The 25,263-nt window shown below is 40.4% G+C and overlaps 1 protein-coding gene across 13 annotated transcripts in view; it reads left to right on the top strand.

The window, feature by feature from the left end:
- Nucleotides 1-25,263, top strand: part of LOC133370826 (desmocollin-1-like) — a 61,886-nt gene that overhangs the window by 28,084 nt on the left and 8,539 nt on the right. For 4 of the 13 annotated variants that reach the window (XM_061597728.1, XM_061597735.1, XM_061597715.1 and 1 more), the window contains exons 1-9: nucleotides 10,801-10,888; nucleotides 13,026-13,158; nucleotides 17,121-17,205; nucleotides 17,625-17,827; nucleotides 18,671-18,796; nucleotides 19,739-19,894; nucleotides 21,724-21,868; nucleotides 23,253-23,428; nucleotides 24,470-24,604. In XM_061597728.1, coding sequence (XP_061453712.1) covers nucleotides 13,078-13,158; nucleotides 17,121-17,205; nucleotides 17,625-17,827; nucleotides 18,671-18,796; nucleotides 19,739-19,894; nucleotides 21,724-21,868; nucleotides 23,253-23,428; nucleotides 24,470-24,604 — 1,107 coding nt within the window. In that variant the 5' untranslated portion in view covers nucleotides 10,801-10,888; nucleotides 13,026-13,077. Of the gene's footprint in view, nucleotides 1-10,800; nucleotides 10,962-13,025; nucleotides 13,159-16,888; nucleotides 17,040-17,120; nucleotides 17,206-17,624; nucleotides 17,828-18,670; nucleotides 18,797-19,738; nucleotides 19,895-21,723; nucleotides 21,869-23,252; nucleotides 23,429-24,469; nucleotides 24,605-25,263 lie in introns of those variants that run through there. The other 9 variants (XM_061597755.1, XM_061597706.1, XM_061597763.1 and 6 more) reach the window with 9 other exon arrangements.

Genomic DNA, 25,263 nt, shown 5'->3' with positions numbered 1-25,263 from the left:
AGGTGTAGCAGTCAGGCTTGAATTGGACCCAATGATATTTGTGATAGCAATTGGGCTGGCTCAGGATGCAGACAACCCTGGGCCAGTTCAGCCTGTCCCCTCTTTGGAATGCCCTGTTTGGCAGTTTTTGGTGGGTGGAGTGGCCTAAGCATCTGAAATGTCTCTGAGAGAGAATGCTGTGTAGAAATAAGGTAAATTTGTTTTGTTAGCTGAGATGAGGTGGGACTTGAGTGTGCCTTGAAGCTATACCATTTGACCTGGATGGACTATTCTCTAAACACACATGAGTGAGAGAAATGGATGCTACTCAGCAGCGGGGGGAAAGTGTTTCAAAATATGTTCAGAACTACTCTGTTCTTTATTCTTAATTTCTTTTCAAGGCTGAACCCTATAATTGAAAACAGGTTCCACACTGGGAGCTCTTGCTTAAATTAATTTTCCAAAACATAAATTCTTAGGACAGAGACTTGTTGCACTCCAAATGTCACTGACCTGCAACTCTCATCATTCCTGACCATTGTCATGCTGGCTGGGGAGTTGGGAGTTGACATCTGGAGTTGACACAAATTCCCCATCCCTGTCTCAGAACATTCAACGTATGTTCCAACAGTTCCTATTTACTAGACACACAATTCTATACATGTCTGCTCAGAGGTAAGTTCCATTAAATTCAGCGGAACTTGCTCCCAGGTAAGTGGGTATAAGACTGGAGCAGCAGTCTCTCTTTCTCATGCTTATCCCTGATAAATTCTTTGGAGGGGGGGATGCCTTGCTAAAAAGCTGTCAGCATGAGGTCCCAGAGTTGTCATTCTTCAGGGCTCAGCTATGGCAGTCTTCTCCAAAGCTGGATCCCTAATGTTCTTGGCAGAGCTTGGAAAAGTTACTTTTTTGAACTACAACTCCCATCAGCTCCAGCCAGCATGGCCACTGGATTAGGCAGATGGGAGTTGTAGTTCAAAAAAGTAACTTTTCCAAGCTCTGGTCTTGGATTACGAACCCCACTATCCCAGCCAACATGGCCAATGATCAAAGATTATGGGAATTGTAGTTAAATAAAATCTGGGGACCCAAAGTCAGGGAACACTGAGCTAAGGTTTCTAGAAGTTAGCAGATTCCCATATGCAGATTTATTTATTTCTCAGATTATATTAAATTTTCTGCTGTTGCCCCTATACTATGGAATGCCCTTCCCTCTGCCATACACAAAGCAGCAACCATCAGTTGCTTCAGTTGCCTTGGAATACTTATCTTATTGCTCAGGCTTTCCCTGACCCATAAGATTAGACCCTGTTTTATGTGCTTGCCTCCCCTGAATGTATGTTTATTTGCTTTTATATGCCTTACATGCTTTTATACTGCTGTTTTATAGGTTTTAGGTTGTATTTTTGTTTTTATTATGAGCATGGTGGTTGGGATGGATGATTCCTGTGGGTCCCCTTTCCAGCTTCTGATTTGGAATCCTGTGCCTTGGAATGAGGAACTCTCTGCTGGTCAAATGAGTCTTTTGTTAACCAAATAGATTGGCCAGGTAAGATAATGGGCCGATCAGTTGCCTAGCAACGGTGAATGGGCCAGGGAGACCCTTTTGTCATTGAAACTCTTCAGGAGAGCACCCCCCCTCCTGGAGCCCAGCAGAGGCTTGTAGTTTGAGTTGTGGTGAGAGAATTGCTGGGAACTGGGAGGCAGGCAGAGAGACACTGGCTCTCTGCACCATGGCATTTGGGGTGCCTCCTGTAATCCAGATGGAAAAGCTGGATATTGGACAGCTGATGCCTTGAACCCCCTCCATCTTAAGCTTAGGTTGGAATGTGTGTAAATAAACAAACCATATTTCATAAAGACACCACAGTCTCTGCTGACCTTCTTCCCAAAGGAAATCAAACCCTGGAGGAGTGCAGAGACCCCCGAAATCTCACCGCTCGGAGATTGGGGGAGGCGCGCAACCGTTTTAATGATATTGTTTGTTTTTTATATTGTATACCACTTAAAGATTTTGAAAACGTTATGCTGTATATAAATGTTTTTAAATAAATAAACAAATAAAATGTTATGTTTTAGGCCACCCTTCATCCCAAGGGATTCCGAGGTGGTATATGACAAACCAATAAAATACAGTATCTCAAAGCACATATATTAAAACCATAAAACCATCTATCTCAGAAATTCCAAAAATAAAAATAAAAAATCATGTGATGAACTAAACAGCTCTTCACTTGATAAAAAGCTGGCTAAGAGGAGAACAACTGTACTTATAATTAGAGGGAGTTCCATAGCCAGGGCACCATGATAGAGAAGGCTGCCATGTCAGATTTCCTTTTTAGGAAATGTATGTCAGTGGTAGAGCATCACCCTTGCATGCAGAAAGCCCCAGGTCCAACCTGCGGTATCACCAGGTGGAGCTGAAAATGTCTCCTGGAAACCTGAAGCCCTGAAGAGCCACTGCTAGTCAGTGCAGACAGTACTGTTAGATGGACCAATGGTCTGACTTAATATAAGGCAGATCCTATGTTCACACAGGGCTGTAGCTGCTGTGGAATATTTTGAATTGTTGATAACATCTTGTAGGACACATGCTCTTCTAGCTTTGCTTTAGCTCAAAGAAAGCTTGGTCTCTGCAAATCAGTGAAGGGCAGGCTACTGCAGAAAAAAATAATACAGCCTGAAGTAGGCAAAGCACAGGATGTAATGAGGCCGAGCAGTAATCCTTGGTATGAGAATAGAAGTGTTTCAGGTGTGTCCCTATTTTCATATATGAAGTGTTGGAGTGTATGATAAAATGGTCTAGAATGGCATCCACAATCAAGTTCTAATGCGTTGAATCAGATTTTACAGGTTCCACAATCAAATTCACTCAGCCTGTGAAGTTTTATCAGCCTGAAGGCAATGTTATGTGGAAATGAATCAGCCATCCCTTGATTCCAGTGAGTGCAGGGTGTGTTGGATACTGTGCAAGTCTGTTAAAAAGTCTTTCTTTGCCTTTGCAGTCATGTCACAATATTTCCAGCTTCCTTTCCTTAGACATCTTTTTCTGACTCATGAGGCTGCCTTCTTGAGCTTTAACACTACCAACCTGAAAATGCAGTTTATGATCACTGTTCTTCAAAGCATGTAGGACTAAAAAGCACCCTTTCAGATCTTGCTAATACTGCTTCTTTAGAAATGTTTCTACTGGATGGAATGAGGCACACCCATCTCCTTAAGGGCCGAGTACTCAGTTATCCAAACACACCCAGCATAAGAAACAAGGCATGATTAGGAAGAGAAGCAGTAACTCTCTGGGCAGGCCCAACCAGCTCTTCTGCTCTTTGCATAACCTAAAGTCTATTCCTCTTTTTGGATGGATTTCTTATTAACTGTCTTTCTCATTGTTGTGTTTCTGTATTTGTCTACATAGATGTCTTCCTCCTCTTATTCTGAAAATGCAAAAATCCCAATGTTTATGAACTGTTGTATTTGGAAGGGTTAACTGATAGGTACTGATTGATTTTTCTTTTTCTTTGGTTTTCTTTGACACTCTCAGTCTCTCTAGTATACTGTGATGAAGAAATAGAACCCAGACTATGGCTATGTAGACCTGAGAATAGGACTATATGGACAGGAACGTAAAGACTCTCAGTAGCTGGAATCACCAGGCACATGGAACACATTTAGTGTCTTTCAGTACCCCATACTTTCTCCCCCATGTGAGACAGGAGTGACATTCTCTCCAGTCCTATGGGGAAAAATAAAGCACCATGCTTAGGATTACTGAAGTAATGGTTGAAAACCACCCCGGACAATGGGTGATCAGTTCTCACTAGAGAGACCTGGGGGAGACAACTTCAGGCACATCACTCCCACCACCCATATCCCTTGTCATAATGTCAGGCACTTTGTTGTTGTTGCTGGTCAAATAAATGGTCGTAAGCAAGAATGTACACATTATCAAATAATTATGAATTATTAGAATTCACAGCAAGAACAATGTATCATAATGCTCTCAGAAGGCATCTAAGGCATCTTCCATGATGAGTTTGTGCCGGGAAGACTTGGCTCTTCAGACAGGCTTTTGGGGTGGGCTAGATTTTATCTTCATTGCTTTTAGATTTTTAATGCCTAGGTATTGTATGCCTATTTTGTACGTCGCCCAGAGTGGCTGGACAGCCAGCCAGATGGGCGACTAATAAATTCAATAAATAAATAAATAAATAAATAAATAAATAAATACATGTGAAATGTGTGCTGAAACTAACAAAATGCATGCACAGACAAGTTTAAACTTACGATGTGGATCACCTGCAAAGAACAAGCCAAAAAAGTTAGTAAAATAATATATACAGAACCACATCTCTTTTGGAGTGTTCAAATACAGATGACAAATATGGCATATCATTCTATGGAAATAATAAACACACTATTTCCAGTGATTACAATAATAATCATTTTGATAGCAGCTCAACCTCCTCTTCCCTTTTAACAAAAAATAAACCAAAACAATCAGGTGATCTAGCTGGTTGTCATACAAATAAGGAATGTCTGTTTAATAAGGCTTGGATGAGCAAGATCCACATATAGGCGGATTACAGCAATGCATTGTAGGTGGGGCTGCCTTTGAAGATGGTTCAAAAACTTCACTTAGTGCAGGATGTGGTAGCCAGACTGCCAATGAAAGCCAGAAGGTATGCACATTTAATACTGGTTTTAGCCTAATTCTACTGCCTGCCAATTAGTTTCCAGGTTCAGTTCAAAGTGTCATTTTGACCTTTAAAGCTGTACACAACTCAGGGCCCCAATATCTGAAGGACCATGTCTTTCCATATGATCTTGCCTGGACACTGTAATAATCATCTGAGACCCTTTCTTTGTATCCCACCTTCAAAAGAAGTGCAGAGGGTAGCAATCAGAGAGTGGGCGTCCTATGTATGCAGAGTGAGTCAGGCTGTACAGTATTTGTGGACTCGGCCGCTTCTGTAGGCATAATTCAAAATATCAATGTTGTAAAACTCCTTCTTTGTGAATGGTATGTGAACCAAATCATTTTCAGAGGTATATGTCTTTGTTTTGCTTGTAACTCTTGCAAGATGAGCAAATTAATGTTTTTTCTTATGCAGAATCTATGCTGACTGAGCTTCTTGGCCTATCAAATAGTTCCTATGATGCCATACTCTGCACCATTACCAGCACAGATATACCAAATCAATGACAGAACCAATGCAGCAATGGCAAAGGCCGGTGATATGTTAGCATTGGGATTAGGTTCCAGTGCTGTGGCCTTGAATCTGCTCTGTGATCTTAAAGGATCTTAAAGGATCTACCAACTTACAGGAATGGGACTTTAATAATTTCTTTATTTTCTTCATTTTTATTTAATTTATTTATTTATTTATTTATTTGTTTGTTTCATTTTTAGACCGCCCATAGCTAGTAGCTCTCTGGGCAGTGTACAAAACAGATTAAAAATACAATATTATAATAAAATCAATCACATATATCAACAACAATATTAAAATAAAACGTAGACATAAACATTAACATTAAAAACATTAAAAAGCCTGGGAGTACAGCCAGGTCTTAACCTGGCGCCTAAAAGAAAGCACCGTAGGCGCCAGGCGTATCTCTTCAGGTAAGCTGTTCCACAATTCGGGGGCCACTACAGAAAAGGCCCTAGATCTGGTAACAATCCTCCGGGCATCCTGGTGAGATGGTACCCGGAGGAGGGCCTTAGATACTGAACGAAGTAAACGGGTAGGTTCATAGCGGGAGAGGCGTTCCACAAGGTACTGTGGTCCCACACCGTGTAAGGCTTTATAGGTCAAAACCAGCACCTTGAATCTGGGTCGGAAACAAATAGGTAGCCAGTGCAAACGGGCCACGACAGGTGTTATATGCGCAGACCGATTGGTCCTCGTCAATAGCCTGGCTGCCGCGTTTTACACCAGCTGAAGTTTCCGAACTGTCTTCAAGGGCAGCCCTACATAGAGTGCATTACAGTAATCCAATCTAGAAGTTACCAGGGCATGAACAACTGAAGCGAGATCGTCGCTGTCCAGATAGGGGCGTAGTTGGGCTACTAAACGAAGATGGTAAAATGCATTCCGAGCCACCGAGGCCACTTGAGCCTCAAGCGACAAGGAAGGGTCAAAAAGGACCCCCAAACTACGAACCTGTTCTTTCAAGGGGAGTGTAACCCCATCTAGAACAGGATGAACATCCACCATCTGGGCAGGGAAAGAGCTCACCAACAGTGTTTCAGTCTTGTCTGGATTGAGTTTCAGTTTATTAGCTCTCATCCAGTCCATTATCGCGGTCAGGCAGCGGTTTAGCACATCAACAGCCTCACCTGAAGAAAGTGAAAAGGAGAAATAGAGCTGCGTGTCATCAGCGTACTGATGGCAACGCACTCCAAACCTCCTGATGACTGCACCCAGAGGCTGCATGTAGATGTTAAAAAGCATGGGGGACAAAACCGACCCCTGAGAGACTCCACAATGGAGAGTCCAGGGTGTCGAGCAATGTTCCCCAAGCACTACCTTCTGGCGACGATCCGCTAAGTAGGAGCAGAACCACTGCCAAGCAGTGCCCCCAACTCCCAACTCCGCGAGTCTCCCCAGAAGGATACCATGGTCGATGGTATCAAACGCCGCTGAGAGATCAAGGAGAATCAACAGAGTCACACTCCCTCTGTCCCTCTCCCGACAAAGGTCATCATACAGGGCGACCAAGGCTGTTTCAGTGCCAAAACCGGACCTAAAACCGGATTGAAACGGATCCAGATAATCGGTTTCATCCAAGAGCGCCTGGAGCTGACCGGCGACCACCCGCTCCAAAACCTTGCCCAAGAAAGGGACATTCGCCACCGGTCTATAGTTGTTAAGAACATCTGGGTCCAAAGAAGGTTTCTTTAACAGAGGTCTCACTACTGCCTCCTTGAGACTACCAGGGACTACTCCCTCTCTCAAGGAGGCATTTATCACCTTTTGGCCCAGCCGGTGGTTTCGGTCCTGCCAGCCTTCACCAGCCAGGATGGGCAAGGGTCCAGAGCAGATGTGGTCGCCCGCACCATTCCAAGCACCTTGTCCACTTCCTCGAGCTGCACCAACTGAAACTCATCCAATAATGGAGGACAAGGCCGCGCTCTGGACACCTCAATGGATTCTGTTATAACATCAGAGTCTAAGTCCCGACGGATGCATGCAATCTTCTCCTGGAAGTGCTCCGCGAATTCGTTACAGTGGGCTTCCGATGTTTCTTTAGTATCGTGAGGGCCAGAATGTAACAGCCCACGTACATTGGGGCAGGTGGAGCGTTACTCTCCTTGTTTGCATAGCCTGCTTGAGTAAGATGATGCAGCTCCTCTTCATTTTACTTACTGATTTTCTTCTGACGATATTTTTAAAGACCACACAACATATTATACATAAACAAATATAATTAATTAAAAGTGGTTTAAATATGGTAAAACTATTTTCCAGTTTCCTGTCAACACAGCTGCAGGTTTTTATCCCACTTTCTCTCCAATGAGCTCAGGAGGGTGTCATTTATGGGGTCATCCTATTTTATACTCACAACCACCCAATGAGACTAGGCTCATGATAGTGACTGGCCTAAATTTCCCTCCTGAGCTTGAAAGATGAGTGTGGGTTTGAAGACTCCTTTCCACAGACCAACATTCAGTCCATTACACCATATTACTTTCAAACATTTTACTTTGTCACCTGTGCTTACAGTTTCCTTGGTTCTATTTAAACTAAAGCAATTTTTATTAAGTTCCTAAATGTATTGCATATAAAACTGTTGAAGGAACTTCTTGATAAATAAGTTACTTTCACTAACAGAACAATGTCCCAGTTTTTTTAGTCATTCCGGAATTGGTGGAATTTGTGAAGTTTTCCAATGCCCAGCAATACAAATGAATACACTTGGAATTATATATCAGTTCTAGATCTACTGATTCAACTAGCCCTTTTAACTATCCCAAGAGGATATTTTTTTCAGTCTAGAAGGATATAGTATCCTGTCATTACTTGAATTTCATAGAAAACATTTTCCAAAATAGCTTGGTAATATGCATGAAATCTGCCTTAGTTCAATTATGTCCCCAGCATTTATCAGTGCTATCTATTATTTAATCTACATGGTGTAAGATACTATTGATTTTTTCCCCTTCAAATTTGCACACTGGAACATTTTACATAACCATGCCCATTCTTCTTTGTCAATTTGTTGATTCAGTTTATTTTAAAAAAGAAAGCTTATTTGTCAATTTGTCATCATTAGGTTATATCCATTCTTAATCTAACTTTTACTAGACCCACTGGAATTAATAAACATGACTTAGGTTCATTCCATCTGTGCAAAGATATCTGCTTGCAGAACAGAACATTCACCCCCCTCTCCACCGTGCATGCTCCTTAAATCTCCAACCCTCTGGAGCAGATTTGGGGAGGGTGTGGGGTGCATCCAGGGGGTATAACAGTGGGGAAAGTCCCATTTCTGTGCAAACAGAAATCCTTGCACTGATGGTATATGTTAGTTGAACACCACCATTTCAAAGGTTTTAAAGAAAAAATGGGGTGTGTGTAGAGCCAATACACAGTCCTCCAGCCACCTTGCAAATACTTTAAACTGCATTTTAAATATGTTTCTGAGTGGATTTTTAAAAGGATTTTGCATTAAAAATCCCCTTGGAAATGGGACAGTGTGGACTGTCCCATTCCATCCCCTCTGAGATCTGGGATGGACCAGACTTTAATGGGTCCATTCATCCCTACATGTGGTTAATTCCCAAGTATTCTAGTACCCTATTTGTTTAATCTGTACGCAGAACATATCATACGGAAAGCGGGATTGGACCAAGAGGAAGGAGGTGTGAAAATTGGAGGGAGAAACATCAATAATTTAAGATATGCAGACGATACCATACTCTTAACAGAAACCAGTAATGATTTGAAACGAATGCTGATGAAAGTGAAAGAGGAAAGCACAAAAGCAGGACTACAGCTGAACATCAAAAAGACTAAAGTAACGACAACAGAAGATTTATGCAACTTTACAGTTGACAATGAGGACATTGAACTTGTCAAGGATTATCAATACCTCGGCACAGTCATTAACCAAAATGGAGACAATAATCAAGAAATTAGAAGAAGGCTAGGACTGGGTAGGGTAGCTGTGAGATAACTAGAAAAGGTCCTCAAATGCAATGATGTATCACTGAACACCAAAGTCAGGATCATTCAGACCAGGGTATTCCCGATCACTATGTATGGATGTGAAAGTTGGACAGTGAAAAAGGCGGATAAGAGAAAAATAAACTCATTTGAAATGTGGTGCTGGAGGAGAGCTTTGCGCATGCCATGGACTGCGAAAAAGACCAATAATTGGGTGTTAGAACAAATTAAACCAGAACTGTCACTAGAAGCTAAAATGATGAAACTGAGGTTATCTTACTTTGGACACATAATGAGGAGACATGATTCACTAGAAAAGACAATAATGCTGGGAAAAACAGAAGGGAGTAGAAAAAGAGGAAGGCCAAACAAGAGATGGATTGATTCCATAAAGGAAGCCACAGACCTGAACTTACAAGATCTGAACAGGGTGGTTCATGACAGATGCTGTTGGAGGTTACTGATTCATAGGGTCACCATGAGTTGTAATCGACTTGAAGGCACATAACAACAACATTCTAATACCGATGCTGCTACCTGAAAGTATTCAGACATAGTGATTTTTCCAGTATATGTAGCTTCTTATTTCAGCGTATTATTTTTTATAAAGTCTTTGCATCTAAATAGATTGTTCCTTCTCCAGTTCTTAAAGCTATGATTCAAATGTAGACAATCCAAAAAAAATTATAGAGGAGATATCTGTGGGCTTGATAAGCACTTATTGTAGTTCCATACTTTTAATTAATTTGAAATTTTTGTTAATTTTGGTCTATCCGTTCTATATTCTCAGAGTATTTTATGCAATGGAGATTTTAGGAGTTCTGCCTCAAATTGTAATACTGTGGAGTCTGGATTCAATATCCATACAACTTGTTAGTACATAGAAGAAATTCAGATTTGGAACCAACAACCCTTCCCCCTTTTTGTCATTATAGTAAAGCTTTGCTTGGTTTTTTCTTGTTCCAGATATACATTTGTACATTGCTCCTTTTTGTTATCCTAACTGTAAGAGTCTGGAAAAAAATGTTGGTAGTAATACCATTTTTACCATAGAAAAGGATAGGTGTAGCTTTCCCCAAATATTCATAATTATTTACATACAGATCAATAATTGAAGATCAATCTATTGAAAAGTGGGATATGTATTTTTAAATAAACTTCCTTCTCCTCTTGCCTTTATGACAAAAGGATTTATGAATATATAGTGTGATGATAATTTAGTGTTATGATTAATTTAATTGCTGAATGGGTTTTCCCTTTACTGAAAGACATATGGTTTTTTAATTCCCTTCCCAATCAGGCTTGCTTACTAAAAATTAAGGATGATAAGGTGATAGCTGTCAGCTCTGCACTGAGACAGCAGTGCCAGTGGGGGCTGGAAATTCCTGGGTAGTTATCAGGGCGGGAAAGTCCTTAGCTGGCAATCTGGTTGTAAATCTGCCAGGCTAATGAGGATGAAGCATGATAAGGGCAAGGCCCGTCCTAAGCTTACGTGCCAAGCCAGAAGTGAGGTCAGTAGAGGTCCAGGTTCAATTGCCAAGGGGTCAGTCCAAGATAAGATTCAGGGAAACTAGAAACACACGAAGCCACGTCTGACGTTGTAGTCAGCAACAAGCTGAAACCAAGGTTTGTCTTTTAAGGAGCAGGTTTGTCAGCAGGTGTGAGCCCTCAGCGTTTTGGCCTTAAGTGGACAGGCCTGCCCCTCTTCTGCCTGACCTTCTGCTGTCTACATTCTGCAGGTGAGGGGGGAGTATCCTGTTCACTGTCTGCGTCTGGCTGAAGGGCTTTAGCTGTGTCTGGGGTGCTCTGCAGGTGAGGGGGAAAAGGAGCTGGGTTCTCAGGAGTTTCCTCCATTTCTCCTTCTGGGTCTGCTGCTTCTGGGTCTGCTGCTGTTACTCCCGAGTCATCCTTGTCTGATGAGTCCTCTGACGGGGCCATGACAATAGCTATGATTGTTCCATTTGTACATCTTGCAAATATACATAGAGAATAATTTAGAGCAGGTTTACGGGCTTGGAAACCAGGAATGTATACATCCCAGAGGGAGAACTGGGCCCATGAGCAGAGCTTGGAAAAGTTACTTTTTTGAACTACAACTCCCATCAGCCCAATCCAGTGGCCATGCTGGCTGGGGCTGATGGGAGTTGTAGTTCAAAAACGTAACTTTTCCAAGCTCTGCCCATGAGTACACCTTTGACTCCACCCCCCCATTTTAAGGGTGAAGAATCATGGGAATAAGGTGATGTATGTACAGATGCATATGCATATGGCTGTGTCATGCACAATATATTTATGGTGGGGAGCAACATCAGCCCACTGCCCCATTGTGTATAAAGTATTATTCTTGGCTTTCAAACATGTGAAGTGGCCTAGCTAGTATGGTCAACAGTCAGGAATGATGGCACCTGTCATCCAAATTGGGTTACCAGGTCTCCACTTTTCGGCCGGAGTGTCTGGTTTTTGGGGGGCCCCTCCAGCTCTCTGGCTAGCACCCCTTAATCTCCAGACTCTCAGCTTCAATTTTTTAAAAAAGTTTCTAGGTGGTCTGGTTCCCGAGATATACACCAAAACGTCAGCCACCCCCCCACGACTGTTTAATCTATTGAACTGATACAATGCTGAAGTTGGTTCCTAGTTCCCAGTTCCTTATTTGCTTGAAAGTTCAAAACACTAAAAGAGAAGAAGAGTTGACATCTACAGCAACTTCAAACCAAACTTAACATGTCTCTGAACCCCAAAATATATGTTGGGGTACCCTGTATGATATATCATTGTGATCGGGGGACTCTCCCCATCAAGAATAACAATACATTTATGTAATCAAAATCATCAGGCTTCTGATGTTATCATAAATACATAATGATGTCATAAAATTATGAACAATAAGTAACTGGGGGTGCCCACCCCAAAATCTGCTCTGGGACAGGACAAATCATATACCCCAGGAAAGGGGAGGGTGTCCTCTACGAGATGCCACTGTGTCCCGCCTGGCACAGAGCTTCTGCTTAATGACATCACTCGGGCCCGCCCCGTGACATCACTTGGGCCCGCCCTGTGACATCACTCGGGCCCACCCCCATGTAATCACTCGGGCCCTCCCCTAAAATGTCAGGTTTTGGGATGCTTCTGACCTGGCAACCCTACATCCAAAACATGTGGAGGACACCGGTTAGTTTAGTGAGTGCCCTGAAGCTGGCCTTTTCTGAAACAAGGAATGCCCAACATGATTTACAAAGCAATAGATTGATAGGGTTGATCTTTAAAATAATTGAAGCTCATTGAATAAGGGACATCTGACAACCCCAGATGATGAAAAAGGATAGATCAAATGGAGCTCACTCTATTAAAAAAAAGGAGAGAAATAACTTATTTTATAGTCAATTTAATGGAAATCCAGGCAATCAAGAGCTTAGGGAAAAGGCAAAGTTGCATGACTGACTGCAGACATGGTCCTTGAATGGGCAGGGCAGAATCCTTGCATTGGTTGAAAACTGATTCTTCCAATCTCTAGTTTGTTAAGATTCTGTGAAACCAAAAATAATTTATTCCTAGGCAACTGGGGAGGGAAGGGCAAGCCCAGGAACCCAGTCCATCCAACTTTTCCCTCTCCCCCATAGCATTTCAGCAGGGCAAGGGAACTCTGAATTATGATAGAGCACATTCCACAAGTCTCTTTCAGGACAAGCCCTATGAAATTTAGCAAGAGAGATAAATTAACGACCCGGCCCTTCTTAACACAGTCAAAACTTGAGTGAAAAACAAGAAAGGGAAGAAAGCTGTATTCACCTTTTTGCATCATATACTTGCCGCTGCTGCATTGCTGTGCTGGGCATCACTGTTTCCTTTCACCCTCACTCCCCTGGGAACCCTCATCAGACCCAGCAGGTCAGGAGCCCAATAAGCCCCACAGAATTCCTGTGTGCTGGAAATGGCACTACCGGCTGCAGTAAGGTGCAAAAGCAGCATCTTGTGTAGAACTATCTGTCTACGGCTTCTCATCAGCCTACCGGTGAGTGGAACCAAATGTGGAATTGGTTGTATAGCAATAGCAAGTTGCCAGAAAACATCGTGAAATTAAGGGACTAAATAAAATTTGTGTAGGCATTTAACTATTTCCCCCCAAAGACTGACTATGGGCATTATAGAGCTATTCTCTGGAGCACAATGGGAATAGAATAGACAAATAAAGAACATCTGTTGTATTTTGTGCAGCTGATATATTTTTAAAAATGCTGCATGTCTTAATATAGGGGACATCCCTTACATCTGACTCGTGGCAATGCTGAATATGAAGGAGTTTCTATCATTATTTAAACTGCTTGTAAGCAATTTCAGTATGCCCTCCAAATTATCAAACTAACACCGAAAGTCTAAAAATCAGTGTGGGATCCTGCTTTAAAAAAAAAAAAAAAAGAGGTCTGATAATAAATTGATTACATGTAAGGTCATTGTTGCATGGAACTCTTTGTCACAGTTCAGTGGAATCATGATGTTCCAAAATCAAGGATATTCATTATGAGTTAAGGGGCTTTAACTTTCTGGTATCAGGCAACCTTTTGGGGAGAGATTTGGAAACTTAATGCCATATAAAATGTCTAAGGCTCCAGACCTATTGAACTCAGACAGACTTACTTCTGAATAGATGTGTCTGGAATTGTGTTCTAACTGTTCTATATTAATTTCTTGGTTCTCTGTATCAGATAGAGTAAGTTGGCTGGCTTTAACATTTAAAAAGGGGAACTTTTAGTGACTCAATGACATATAATATAAATTGATTTTTTTTCAGTATTTGTACTAAAATATAATTAGCATTATGCTACAATATATGAACTGATATTGATTCTTTGGACAAAGTTACAGGGGATAATTTTTGTTTTTGTAAAATTCTCCTGCATTTTTTTAAACTTCTGTGGGAATTTATTATCAGTAAATTATTGCTGAAATCCAATCCTGGGTAACTATTGGAAATTGTTGATAACATTTAAAAATAACATAAATAGGACAATTGCAGAGATATTTGGTGTGTTTGTTTCAGCGCAAACATTGTAATGGTCATTCTGGAGAAAGTGCCTATTTTATTACTCTTACCCACTTAATGAACTGAAATCATAAGCCATGGATATGAATGATGAACAGATAACACGAATGAAACAAACTGTATAAAAGTAAAAAGAGGAGCAAGTAAAGCAGCCATGGGGCCTCCAATTCCCATCAGCTCCAGCTAGCATGGCCAATGGTCAGGAATGATGGGAATCACAGTTGTACAAACGCCACTGGTTTCCTATCCCTGAGACAAAGATTTCTCCTTTGGTAGGTAGGAAAAATGAGACTGTGAACAGGCCTCAAGAGGGACTTGGTTAGGAGTTAGAACTTGGGCCAAACAAAACAAAACAAACGTGCAAAAAGAAAAGAAAAGAAAAAGAAAGAAGTAAGGAAGATATGGAAAACCTGACCATGTCAGAGTAACAATGGGAGTGCAATCACCACTCTGCAATCACCACATTTTGGAACTTCCAGCAAAACACTCCCATCCTTTCAGTTTGATCAGTTCAAGCAATTAGCAAGGCATAGGATGAAAGATCCTCCGTGGCACAGAGTGGTAAGCGGCGGTAACGCAGCCGAAGCTCTGCTCACGGCCGGAGTTTGATTCCAACAGAAGGAGGAAGTCAAATCTCTGGTAAAAGGGGTCGAGGTCCACTCAGCCTTCCATCCATCCGTGGTCGGTAAAATGAGTACCCGGCATATGCTGGGGGGTAAAGAAAGGCTGGGGAAGGAACTGGCAATCCCACCCCATATATACGGTCTGCCTAGTAAACATCGCAAGACGTCACCCTAAGAGTCGGAAACGACTCGCACTACAAGTGCAGTGACACCTTTACCTTTTTTAAGGATATAATTCACATAGGACTGTACCACTTATGAATGAATGGGGGGTTGTTTGTTTGAATGAATCCCCACATCAAAATCAGTGTCAGAGAGAGGTAGGGTTTTAGTTTTGGTTGAGGCCTGAAGGGCTGAAGCTGTCTCTTACACCTTGCCTAAAAGCAAAGAGAATCTTCAGAACACATCGACTGCAACCTGTTTTTTCCAATCCATTAATGCATCTTGAATGTCATTATATACTTAATGATACAATATTCCCTTACTATTAGAACTAATATTTTGTTCCTGCATCTATTTGTTTTAATGATGTCACTGATTTTCATATTTCTTGTCCAGAAATACAAATACTAGTGGCTTGTAATATTCATCTGAAATACCAGGCAAGAAGTGTGGCCCCCAAAGGTCTTCTCTAAACACTTATCAGCTGGAAGAGAATTTGCATCCTCCTTTCCCCTCTCTTGCCCTTACCCATTTACCTTTCTTGCAGCTCCAGCAATTGTGGAATGGAGACAGGAAAATATCTCTCTCTTTACTGTCTCTGGTGCCCAACAGCTTTGGAGGCCTGTAAGGCATCAGCGACAGAGAGTGGGGGAGAGACCCTCACTCACACTCATTGAGAGACCACCCTGCTTTCACCATAGTTAGAACAACAGGCCTAGTAAAAAAAGAAAGTACTTCTTCATGCAGTGCATAGTTAAACTATGGAGTTCACTCCCACAGGAGGCAGTGATGGCCACCAACGTGGGTGGCTTTAAAAGTGGGTTAGACAAATTTATGGAAGATAAGACTATCAGTGGCTACTAGCCATGATGTTTATGCTCTGCCTTCATGGTTGGAGGCAGTATGCTTCTGAATACCAGTTGCTGGAAAGAAGGAAAGGAGAGTTCTCTTGCATGTGGGTCCTCAGGCCTGGCGCTAGCAGGCAGCCAGGTTGGGCACTAGCCAAGGGCCCCTGCAGCCCAGAGGGGCTCTTCGTTAGGGTGGGAGGGTGGAGCTCTCTCTCTGTGATCCATGGCATCATTGCATTATGCAACCCAATGCTGCTGTGAATCATAGAGTGGGAGCTCCCTGCCCCCCTGATACAGATAATGTGGGCTTAAATAAGCCCACCTGCCTCACCTACCTGTCACGTTAGTGCATCAGTGTGCATGCTGTGCTCACATGCCTGCCATCACCCAAGATGGCAGTGGGGGCCTCCTTAAAGGGTTGATGCCTCTGCCACCATCTTGGGTGATGGCAGGCAGGCACACACAGCGTGTGGAATGTAAACACTGATGTGGGTGGTAGGTAGGGCAGGCCGGCCTATATAAGCCCCACACCGCCTGTATTGGAAGGGGGTGTTGGGGAGAACGGTGCTGCAAGCCTGGGCAAGAGCCCAGTCACACCTGGCTCTGCAGGTCCTGCTTGCAGGTTTTCCACAGGCATCTGGTTGGGCACTGTGAGAACAGGATGCTGGACTAGATGGTCAATTAGCCTCAGCCAGCAAGCTCTTCTTATGTTCTTAAATGGGTGAGAGGGGGAGAGGGTTGTGAGCAGATGGGCAAATTCATGTGAAGAAGGAAGGGGGTTTAGAGGTTCACATACAAAACCATTGTATTTGATATTATGTAATAAAGGACATGATTGATGGAGTCTGTTTAAGGGAAATTGTTGTTTTCCTAATCGAGTTCCAAGGGCAGTGTATCTTGTCACTAATCTATCTATTTATTTAATTTATTATTACTAGATAACTTTTAGTAGAATATTTTATATAATTCTCTGATTTGAAGTAAAGGAACCTGAAACGTATTTTCAAAGTATCCAAGATCCATTAATGGAAATTTTGCTTTTCAATTGCACCCTTTATAATTCACTAGTTTTTCTAATTTGCTGGAAGAAGAAATGCAGGATTGGGACATGAGAACTCTACAGTCCTAAAGCAGGCATTGATGCAGACTTCCTTTTTGATCCAAGTAAACTTTTTGCTCAATACTTTTAAGAATTAAATTACAAGCCAATCAATACAAGGTTTGTATTGGAAAAAAATTGTTGTTTCACTTTATATGTATATATATAGAATGCTTGTAAGCTTTTGAACTTTTTTTTTAGGTATTGGGTTTATCTTGTGAAGCTTGCAAGAATGTGACTTTTAATGTCCCTCATAAACTAAAAGCAGGGATGTTTGTTGGCAGAGGTGAGAGTCCAATAATGCCTATTGTTGTTGTTGTTGTTGTTGTTATATTAGATGTCAAATAATTTTTATTGTTTGAAACCCAATCATATAATGGCAATATTGATGTTAATTTAGAATTTGACCAGAGTTGTCCACAGACACTAGAGTTCGAATTCTAAGGTTACCAAAGTTCTCCTATAGCTGATGGGAGTTGTAGTCCAAAACATCTGAAAGGCAACAGACTACGGAAGTCTTCTTGTTCTAGGCTGCACAGACTACCTCTGAGATCAGCAGCTAAGCCATTAGTAGCCTCCTCTGCCTGTCATAACTTGATTTAGGCCCTAATTATAGATTTAGACACCCAGGTTTGGAATTATGTCTTTGTACATGCTTTTCCTTCCTCGTTTCAACTAGGCTTTGACATTTATTTTTTCCTACAGTAAACATGAAAGAGTGTCTTAAGCATTCTGAAATTATTCACTCAAACAATCCCAATTTTACAATTCAAGAAGATGGTTCATTGTATACAGCAAGTGATGTTTCCTTGTCTTCTCATGAAAGCACCATCATCATATTCCTTAAAGGCACATGTAGACACGAACAAAAGAAGATATATGTTAGTTTGCTTACACATCCCCAAAAGGTAGACATGCTATATATATTTTACCCTGTTATTTTCTGCTTTTCAGGCTTGTTCCTCATCTTTTAGTACCACTGTTTTGCTTTATAAAGGGCTTTACAAGGCTTGTTTTATTGTTTTATATTATTATTTGTATTATTTTAAATTGTTTTTAGATGTTTAAGTGCCTTTCACGGTTTTAAGGTTGTGCATAGTTTAATTATATTTTAATTGTATGTTTTTCTATGTTTTAAACTACATGTAGTTCTATTTGTAAGCCGCCCTGAGTTCCAGTTTGGAAAAAGGGCGGGGTAAAAATAAAGTTTCAATTCAATTCAATTCAAATTATATGACAATTTACATGACTCTAAAATCAGAAGCTGGACTTGTATTGTTGGCACCTCCCCCAAATTACTGCTAAACAGTCCCATGACAAGAGAACTGATATAGCAAAGATAAAAATAAAAAAATGACATCGATCAAGGGCATTAATGTTTAATTCAGTTTAGAAGGCAAACAAAATTTAATAGACATAGTACAATGATGAAAATATTACAATTGTTTCACATGACAGAAGAATGCTACAATTCCCCATGCTAGAATTATGCTACATGCCAAGATGCCTTGTTAACTGGCATCGAAACTAAGCAGGAACAAAAAAAAGGGCAGATCGGGATTGAATGATGAACTATTGGAATACAAGCAGATTGGAACTAGGCAGCAACCCCATCCCTAGGTGGTATCCAATTAAGTCAGAGTAGCAGACCCATTCAAATCAAGGGACTTAAATATTCTGAGTATGACTTAGTTACATATCACCCATGATGGCTATTGTCATTTATTTAATTCTATCTCCCCATCTTCCAGATCCCAATAGCTAAGGCAAGACACATACAAGAGACTGTTCTTAGGAGAAATAAACGAAGATGGGTTCCTGTCCCAACTACTATAATGGAAAACTCACTGGGACCTTTCCCAATGAAAATTCAACAGGCATGTTTTAGATACACCTTCATTTTTATTTGTCAAATTATATTTCTATCTAATTTGCACAAGATCATAATGTCACTATGCACAAATCTATTATTAAGATAACTTGGAGAAAACCCAGTCAAGTTATTATCAAACAATATGATTGGTAAGTAAAATGCTAATGAAATCAATGGGACTTTTGGGGGGTTGCAGGAAGAGCAGTCAAGAAACTTTGAGCAGCTTGACATACATTATAAGTGATCAGCAAGAGCACTCCCCATCAGTGAAAACTGTGTCGTAAAAAGCAGTCTTCAGACACACATCAATTCTTGCTAGGCATCCAAGACAGCTACTTTATTGGAGTTCTATAACCTATTGTTTTTTTCTATAAATTCCTGCCCATCTAGTAATTTAGTTTGTAATGCTGGGATTGTCTGTGTTATACCATTGTAGCAGATATATACATTGTTGCAGAAATTTAGGATTGGGGAAACCAGTTTACCTCCGCTCATTTCCAATGAATAAAGTTACTATTAGATATCTGGTCTGAGCTACACACACAAGCTGTTGTTTTCTACTGACTTTGAATTGAGACTATGGTATTTAAATGGGCTCCCATTTCTTCTGTGTGATGGGAGCTCCACATAAGGCTGTAGCATTTGCAAACTACTTACAGTTCTCTGCAATGCCATTGGCCACCAGAAACGAGTAGCTGGCATGAAGATGCTCCATGTGATCAAGATTACTCACATGGTAAGCAAGCCACAAGCATTATAGACTTTGTATGGAGCTACTATCACATGAATTTTTTTAGAGCCATGCTGTGGCCATAATATTTGAATTGATGTACAAAGACATCCCTTTTGCATCTTAGGATTCCTAATGGATTCTGAATAAATAGGCAAGATTATAATAGATTTGTTAATGATTATACCTGTTTCAATTTGATTTGTGTTTACGTAGCTGTCTTCAGACATGGCCCTCAAGTACAATATTAGATATTCCATAAGTGGTCATGGTGTTGACAAACCACCACTAAATTACTTCTATATTGAGAAAGAAACTGGAAATCTCTTTGTTAATTGTCCAATTGATCGGGAAGTGTACCCAGAATTTCAGGTACGGGTTTCAAATTTCTCTTTATTGAGTGATAATAAATATATTGACAGATTAAAGATATTTCTTTTAATATTCCTAGGGGATCCTGAATAAATAGGCAAAAAGAAAGGAAATGGAAGATGTTTGTTAATCATACATTTCACAAAAACAGACATACATGCTATCAATCATCCCTCTTGCCAATATTCTTTCTTTCCCAATATGAGAATCAGAAGAGTAAAAATAATAATAAAAACATAGCATCATTGTATCTGTCTTGGTAAAAGTAATGTCCTCTGAGAATAATAATTAAAAATCAATGAACAGATGCAACAAACAAATAACTGTTGCAACTGTGTATATGAAACTTATTGATAGGTAACTGCATGATTGGGAACACATGGGGAAATGGGTTTCCAAACATTGTGCCACTGTACAGGAGCCATTTTGACAGCCTCCATGTGGGGGCCACAATTTTTACATTAGCTCCCAGTTCTTTAGTAGAGAGTGAGAATGATTTGATTGTTGGGCTACATGTAGAATGACAAGCATGGCATGCACAGCACCAATTTGCCCACCAGAGTTGGACATTCTTATTCATGTAAATAGGTAGAGAGAGGGGAAAGATTTATTGGCTGATTATAGCACAAAGGCACTCTAGCCTTCATACTCTAGGCAGCCTGAGAAGGCATTTGGGGGGTTTCTTCCAGATGAAAGATAACAGTGGTTCCCTGCCTCCCTCCAAAGCCTATTATCTTCCTTTATGTCATAGATTTCTGATAACACTCTTCCACTCATACTAGTGAAACAGTTCACGGAAAGGTGAACATCACAAGCAGACACAAGCACATTATACTTTAACCAGGCCTTTAGATGAGTGGATGGCCTCTCTCCTCCTACTTTGCTGTTCTGTGTTTGTCTTGATATTGTCATTGGTTGTTTTGTGGTTTTATTTTATGATTTCAGTGTAAATTGTACGTGCTTTAATTGTGACATTTTGTAACCCGCCCTAGGACCAGTTGGAGAAGGGCAGACCACAACTAGAAATAATAAATAAACTGAATAAATAACTATAGAGACTCTCAAGATACTCCACCAATTGGTGGGAATACATATGGACACCTGGCCTCAAAGATGGGTTATAGTTGAGCCAGCTAAATAGTGGCCCGATCACCTTCTTTTCACTGTTCCCAGGTGGCCTTACCTTTTTTCATTCTTCTTTATCCCTTTTTTCTATGGCCCAAATGGCTCTGCCCATTGCCCTAGGATTTACTGGTGAAAGGTGGGAAATAAATATTTTTGTTTATTTATTTATTAATTCATTCATTCTATCATCATCTGATTTCTTCATAGGGGTGTGTGTGTGTGTGTGTGTGTGTGTGCACGCAACACATACCCTTTTGTTACTGAGCCCTTATTTCCTGGGCCATTCAGTGGGTTCCTTTATTTGGCCATTGCTTCCTTTGCATTTCATTTTCTCTGCAGCATGCCTCCTTTACATTGCTTTTGGACTCTGTTCACTTCCTCCTGTGTCATCTTACCTCGTATCCCTGCTTCCTTTCTCTCTTCCCCTTAGACAAACTCAAGAGTAGCCCATCTTTATGTTTATTTTTCAATGCAAAAAATATTTAAATGCAGTGATCTCTATGGGATTACTGAGACACAGTGTCCCATGCTTTGCTGGATGTGCAGGGGGATTGCTCACCACTACTACATACTCTGTATAACAGCCTGCTCACCATGGCAGATCCCTGAATAGAAACTCAGATTGAAGTAATTTGTCAAAAAGAACATCTGCTTCAGATCAACTAGCAAATAAAGTTTTTTTTCTTTTGCTTTCTTTTATACAGCTGATTTGCTATGCAATGACACCGGATGGATACACACCAGAGATACCACTTGTGCACACAATTAAAATAGAGGATGATAATGATAATGCCCCAATATTTGACCAGGATATTTATACTTTTCATGTTTTTGAAAATAGTAGAATTGGTAATTTAAAAAATATTTTCTAAAAAGTCTATTCTTATCAGTCCTGCTTATTTGTAACATGTTTTGAAGTACTAATAAAAACAGAGGTGCTGTGAAGTGTATGTAAACTCGGCGTCATTGAACTTATATCCAAGTTCAGAAAAACATCTACACACAGAGACCTCACACACCTTTTATGTCTTGAATATTATAATTAAATCTCAAATCTGCATTTGGAAAACTGATGCGGAGGTCAGACTAATCCAGATATTCATCCATATACGGAATTTTTACTGTCACCCCCAAAGTACAACCTCCTCCTTGCATACCACATTGCACATGGGTTTTAAAACTCTCATCTGGAGTTTTTAAAAAGTTGCTTGTAATATATGAAGTGGAATGTAGAGGGAAGCTGCAGTTTTTGCATGACAATAAAATATTCTACCATGAATGCACAAGTCCTTGAATGCGCAGAAAGAATGCTATCTGGATTGGCATCCACAGTGAGAAAAACAATGCTATTGGCATAATTCATTCTTGGTGTTTTAACATTTAATTTGTAACAAGAGCACCATTTCAGCATTCAGATTCTGGCTACATGATGGGGGGGGGGGTGGCTGCAAGGTTGAGCATCCTATCTCCATCTTCCTGGTCGTCGTTCCCAACATTCTCCATGAGTTGGAGGGCAACTGTGTGAAATGGGGAGCCTTCTGTACTCATGGAGCCTCCCCACATGTTTAAACACAAAATTTTCAGTGTTCAAAACCCTAAAAATATAGGGTGGTATTCAATGGTAGCTGTACTCAGAGTAGATTCACTGAATAGACATGGCCAACTTAGGTTCATTAATTTCAATGGGTCTACTTTGCGTAGGACTTAGTTGAATACAACCCACAGTAGGTTCCTTGCTTCCTATAGTTGCTCTTCAACAGATGCAGGGTAATGAGAAAGATGATGAATATGTGTGGAGCTAACAGATTTATCCCCAGAGCCCCCATCCCCCAATGGGTTATTATTGTAAGCGATGTTAGAACATCTGAATAGAACTTAGGTTTCTCTCCAAATAAAGGGGCTTACTACTGTTCAACACTGATGTCCTAAAATTGCAACTCCAACATTTATGCAGTAGGAAGTTCCCAATGCAAGGGGGAAAAACTGTTTTCAATAAGAATGTATCTTCAAAGTATCTATTTCATTGATCAAATGTTCAGAAATGTTATACTTCTCTATAGATACTTTTTAAATAGGTATGCTTAAAGTTTTAACTGTGTTTGTTTATATGCTGATGTATATGCCTGGACCTGCATGTTTAGGTTAGGCAAACATTCACCAGATCTACATAATACTTAAAAACTGTCTTATAAAGGAAAACTGGAAATTTAAAGTTGATGCCTTGTACATGCAGGGACACTAGTTGGACAAGTGACTGCAATAGACAAAGATGAACCGTACACCTTACATGTCAGAGTGAAATATAAAATTGTGACCCAGAATCTTCAAAATTATCAGAACTTCAGGACATTTGTTATAGATCCAGATTCAGGTTCTATTACTGTAGCATCATCACATCTGGACAGAGAGGTAATTTTTCTGTGCATTTAATATTCATTTACATGCCAAAACTCTGTTAATTGATACAAGAGAAACATCCTGTTTGTTATACAGAGGAGAAATCTACATGAGCGGTCAAAAATATCTGCAATACATCTGAGGCCAAAGCTTCTAGTCACTTGGGGATTACAAAGATAGAAATGCTCCTGGCACAGGCTAACCAATTAGGAATCCAACACTTAATGTACTGGTGCAAGAAGTGGAAGCCTTTTGAATTATTAAAAAAAAGTCTCTTTCAGCCTATGTTGTCACAGGGCTAGTGTGTAGGGTCTTTTGCTGAAATAAGTAAGTGCCAATGTGATGTCATGAAACATGGTGTGGTGTAATGGTTAGTATGTTGGACTGTGACTGGAGATACCAACATTCAAATTCCAACTCAGCCATGAAGCTCACTGGGTGACCTTGGGGCAGTCTCAATTTTCAGTCTAATCTACCTCACAAGGGGGGACACCTTGAACTTTTTAGAGGAGAGGCAGATTATGAAATGAATAAAATTTATAAATTAACAGGAAGCTGCATTATACCAGGTCAGACCACTGGTCCATCTAGCTCAATCTTGTCTACACTGACTGGCAGAGGCTCTCCATGGTTTCAGACAAGGACTCTCTCCCAGTTCTGCCTGGAGATGCTGGGGATTGAACCTGAGACCTTCTGCATGCAAGGCAGATGTTTTACCACTGAGCTACAGCCCTTCCCATAACAACCCCAATGCCATGGGTACTGTGCAACAGTGAGAAAGATATACTATTGTTTAGGATCAAGATGTGAAGTATTTTTTTCTTTTCAAACAAGTAGATAAGTTTGTTGTTACAAACAGATGATTTAATGCTCAACCAATGCCAAATCATTTTTTTCAAAGTGGTATCTGCCATCTTGGCCAACTATTATAAAACAGCATAACTATTTGAAGAAGTGGGTACTCCCATGCTCTATGGCTATGCTTAAATCATGATATTATCAATCAGATCAGGAAAATTATGTCTGTATATTTCTTTTAATGCTCTTCTTCAGACAATATCAGAGTACAAATTACAGATTGAAGCAAGAGATATGGGAGGCCAGGAATTTGGTCTGTGCACTACAGCAGAAGTAATAATTAAGATTGGAGATGTAAACGATAATGCCCCACAATTAGTACAAAATGTGGTAAGTTTGTCTTCATTAAAATTCATCACAGCTTTTAAAAACCTGGTTACCTCCTGAACAGTCACAATATGATATATTGTAAATGTTATCATAGTAAATGTGAAATTAAGGAAAAAAACATTTCTTTGCTTTTTTAACCATACAGAGTCCCTTGCCAAACTATTAAAATGCATACCTGGGCTCCTGCTGGGTGGAAGGGTGGGATACAAATTTATGTTTTTATTTATTATTTGATTTATATCCCACCCTTCCTCCAAGCAGGAGCCCAGGGAGGCATTTAAATAAATAAATAAAAGAATGGAGCAAGTGTTGATATAATTATCATTACTCAGATATTATTTTATTTCTTTTCAAACCTTGTTTCATTTGTTTTCACCATCCCCGTGTGCACAAATTTGTATAGTTGTAATGTTTCAGAGGTGCAGTTGCATTACAATGGAATCCTATAGATATTTACTCAGTAGTAAGTCCTTTTGAGTTCTATTGGGCTTACTCCCAGGTAAGTATGAGCTCAAGTCTCTTGTAACAAAGACAAAAGATATTGTATGGTATTCTAAAGACTAACAGGTTTATTGTTAAATAAGTTTTTATGGGCCAGATTTCTATGCAGACACATGGGCAAAAAAAGAAGAGGGGGCAGTGAGGGGATGCTATTACAA

This window comes from Rhineura floridana, chromosome 1, assembly GCF_030035675.1.
Source record: "Rhineura floridana isolate rRhiFlo1 chromosome 1, rRhiFlo1.hap2, whole genome shotgun sequence".
NCBI classification, from domain to species: Eukaryota; Metazoa; Chordata; class Lepidosauria; order Squamata; family Rhineuridae; genus Rhineura; species Rhineura floridana.
The sequence above is the reverse complement of the archived record's forward strand: the minus strand, read 5'-3'. Positions and strand labels throughout refer to the sequence as shown.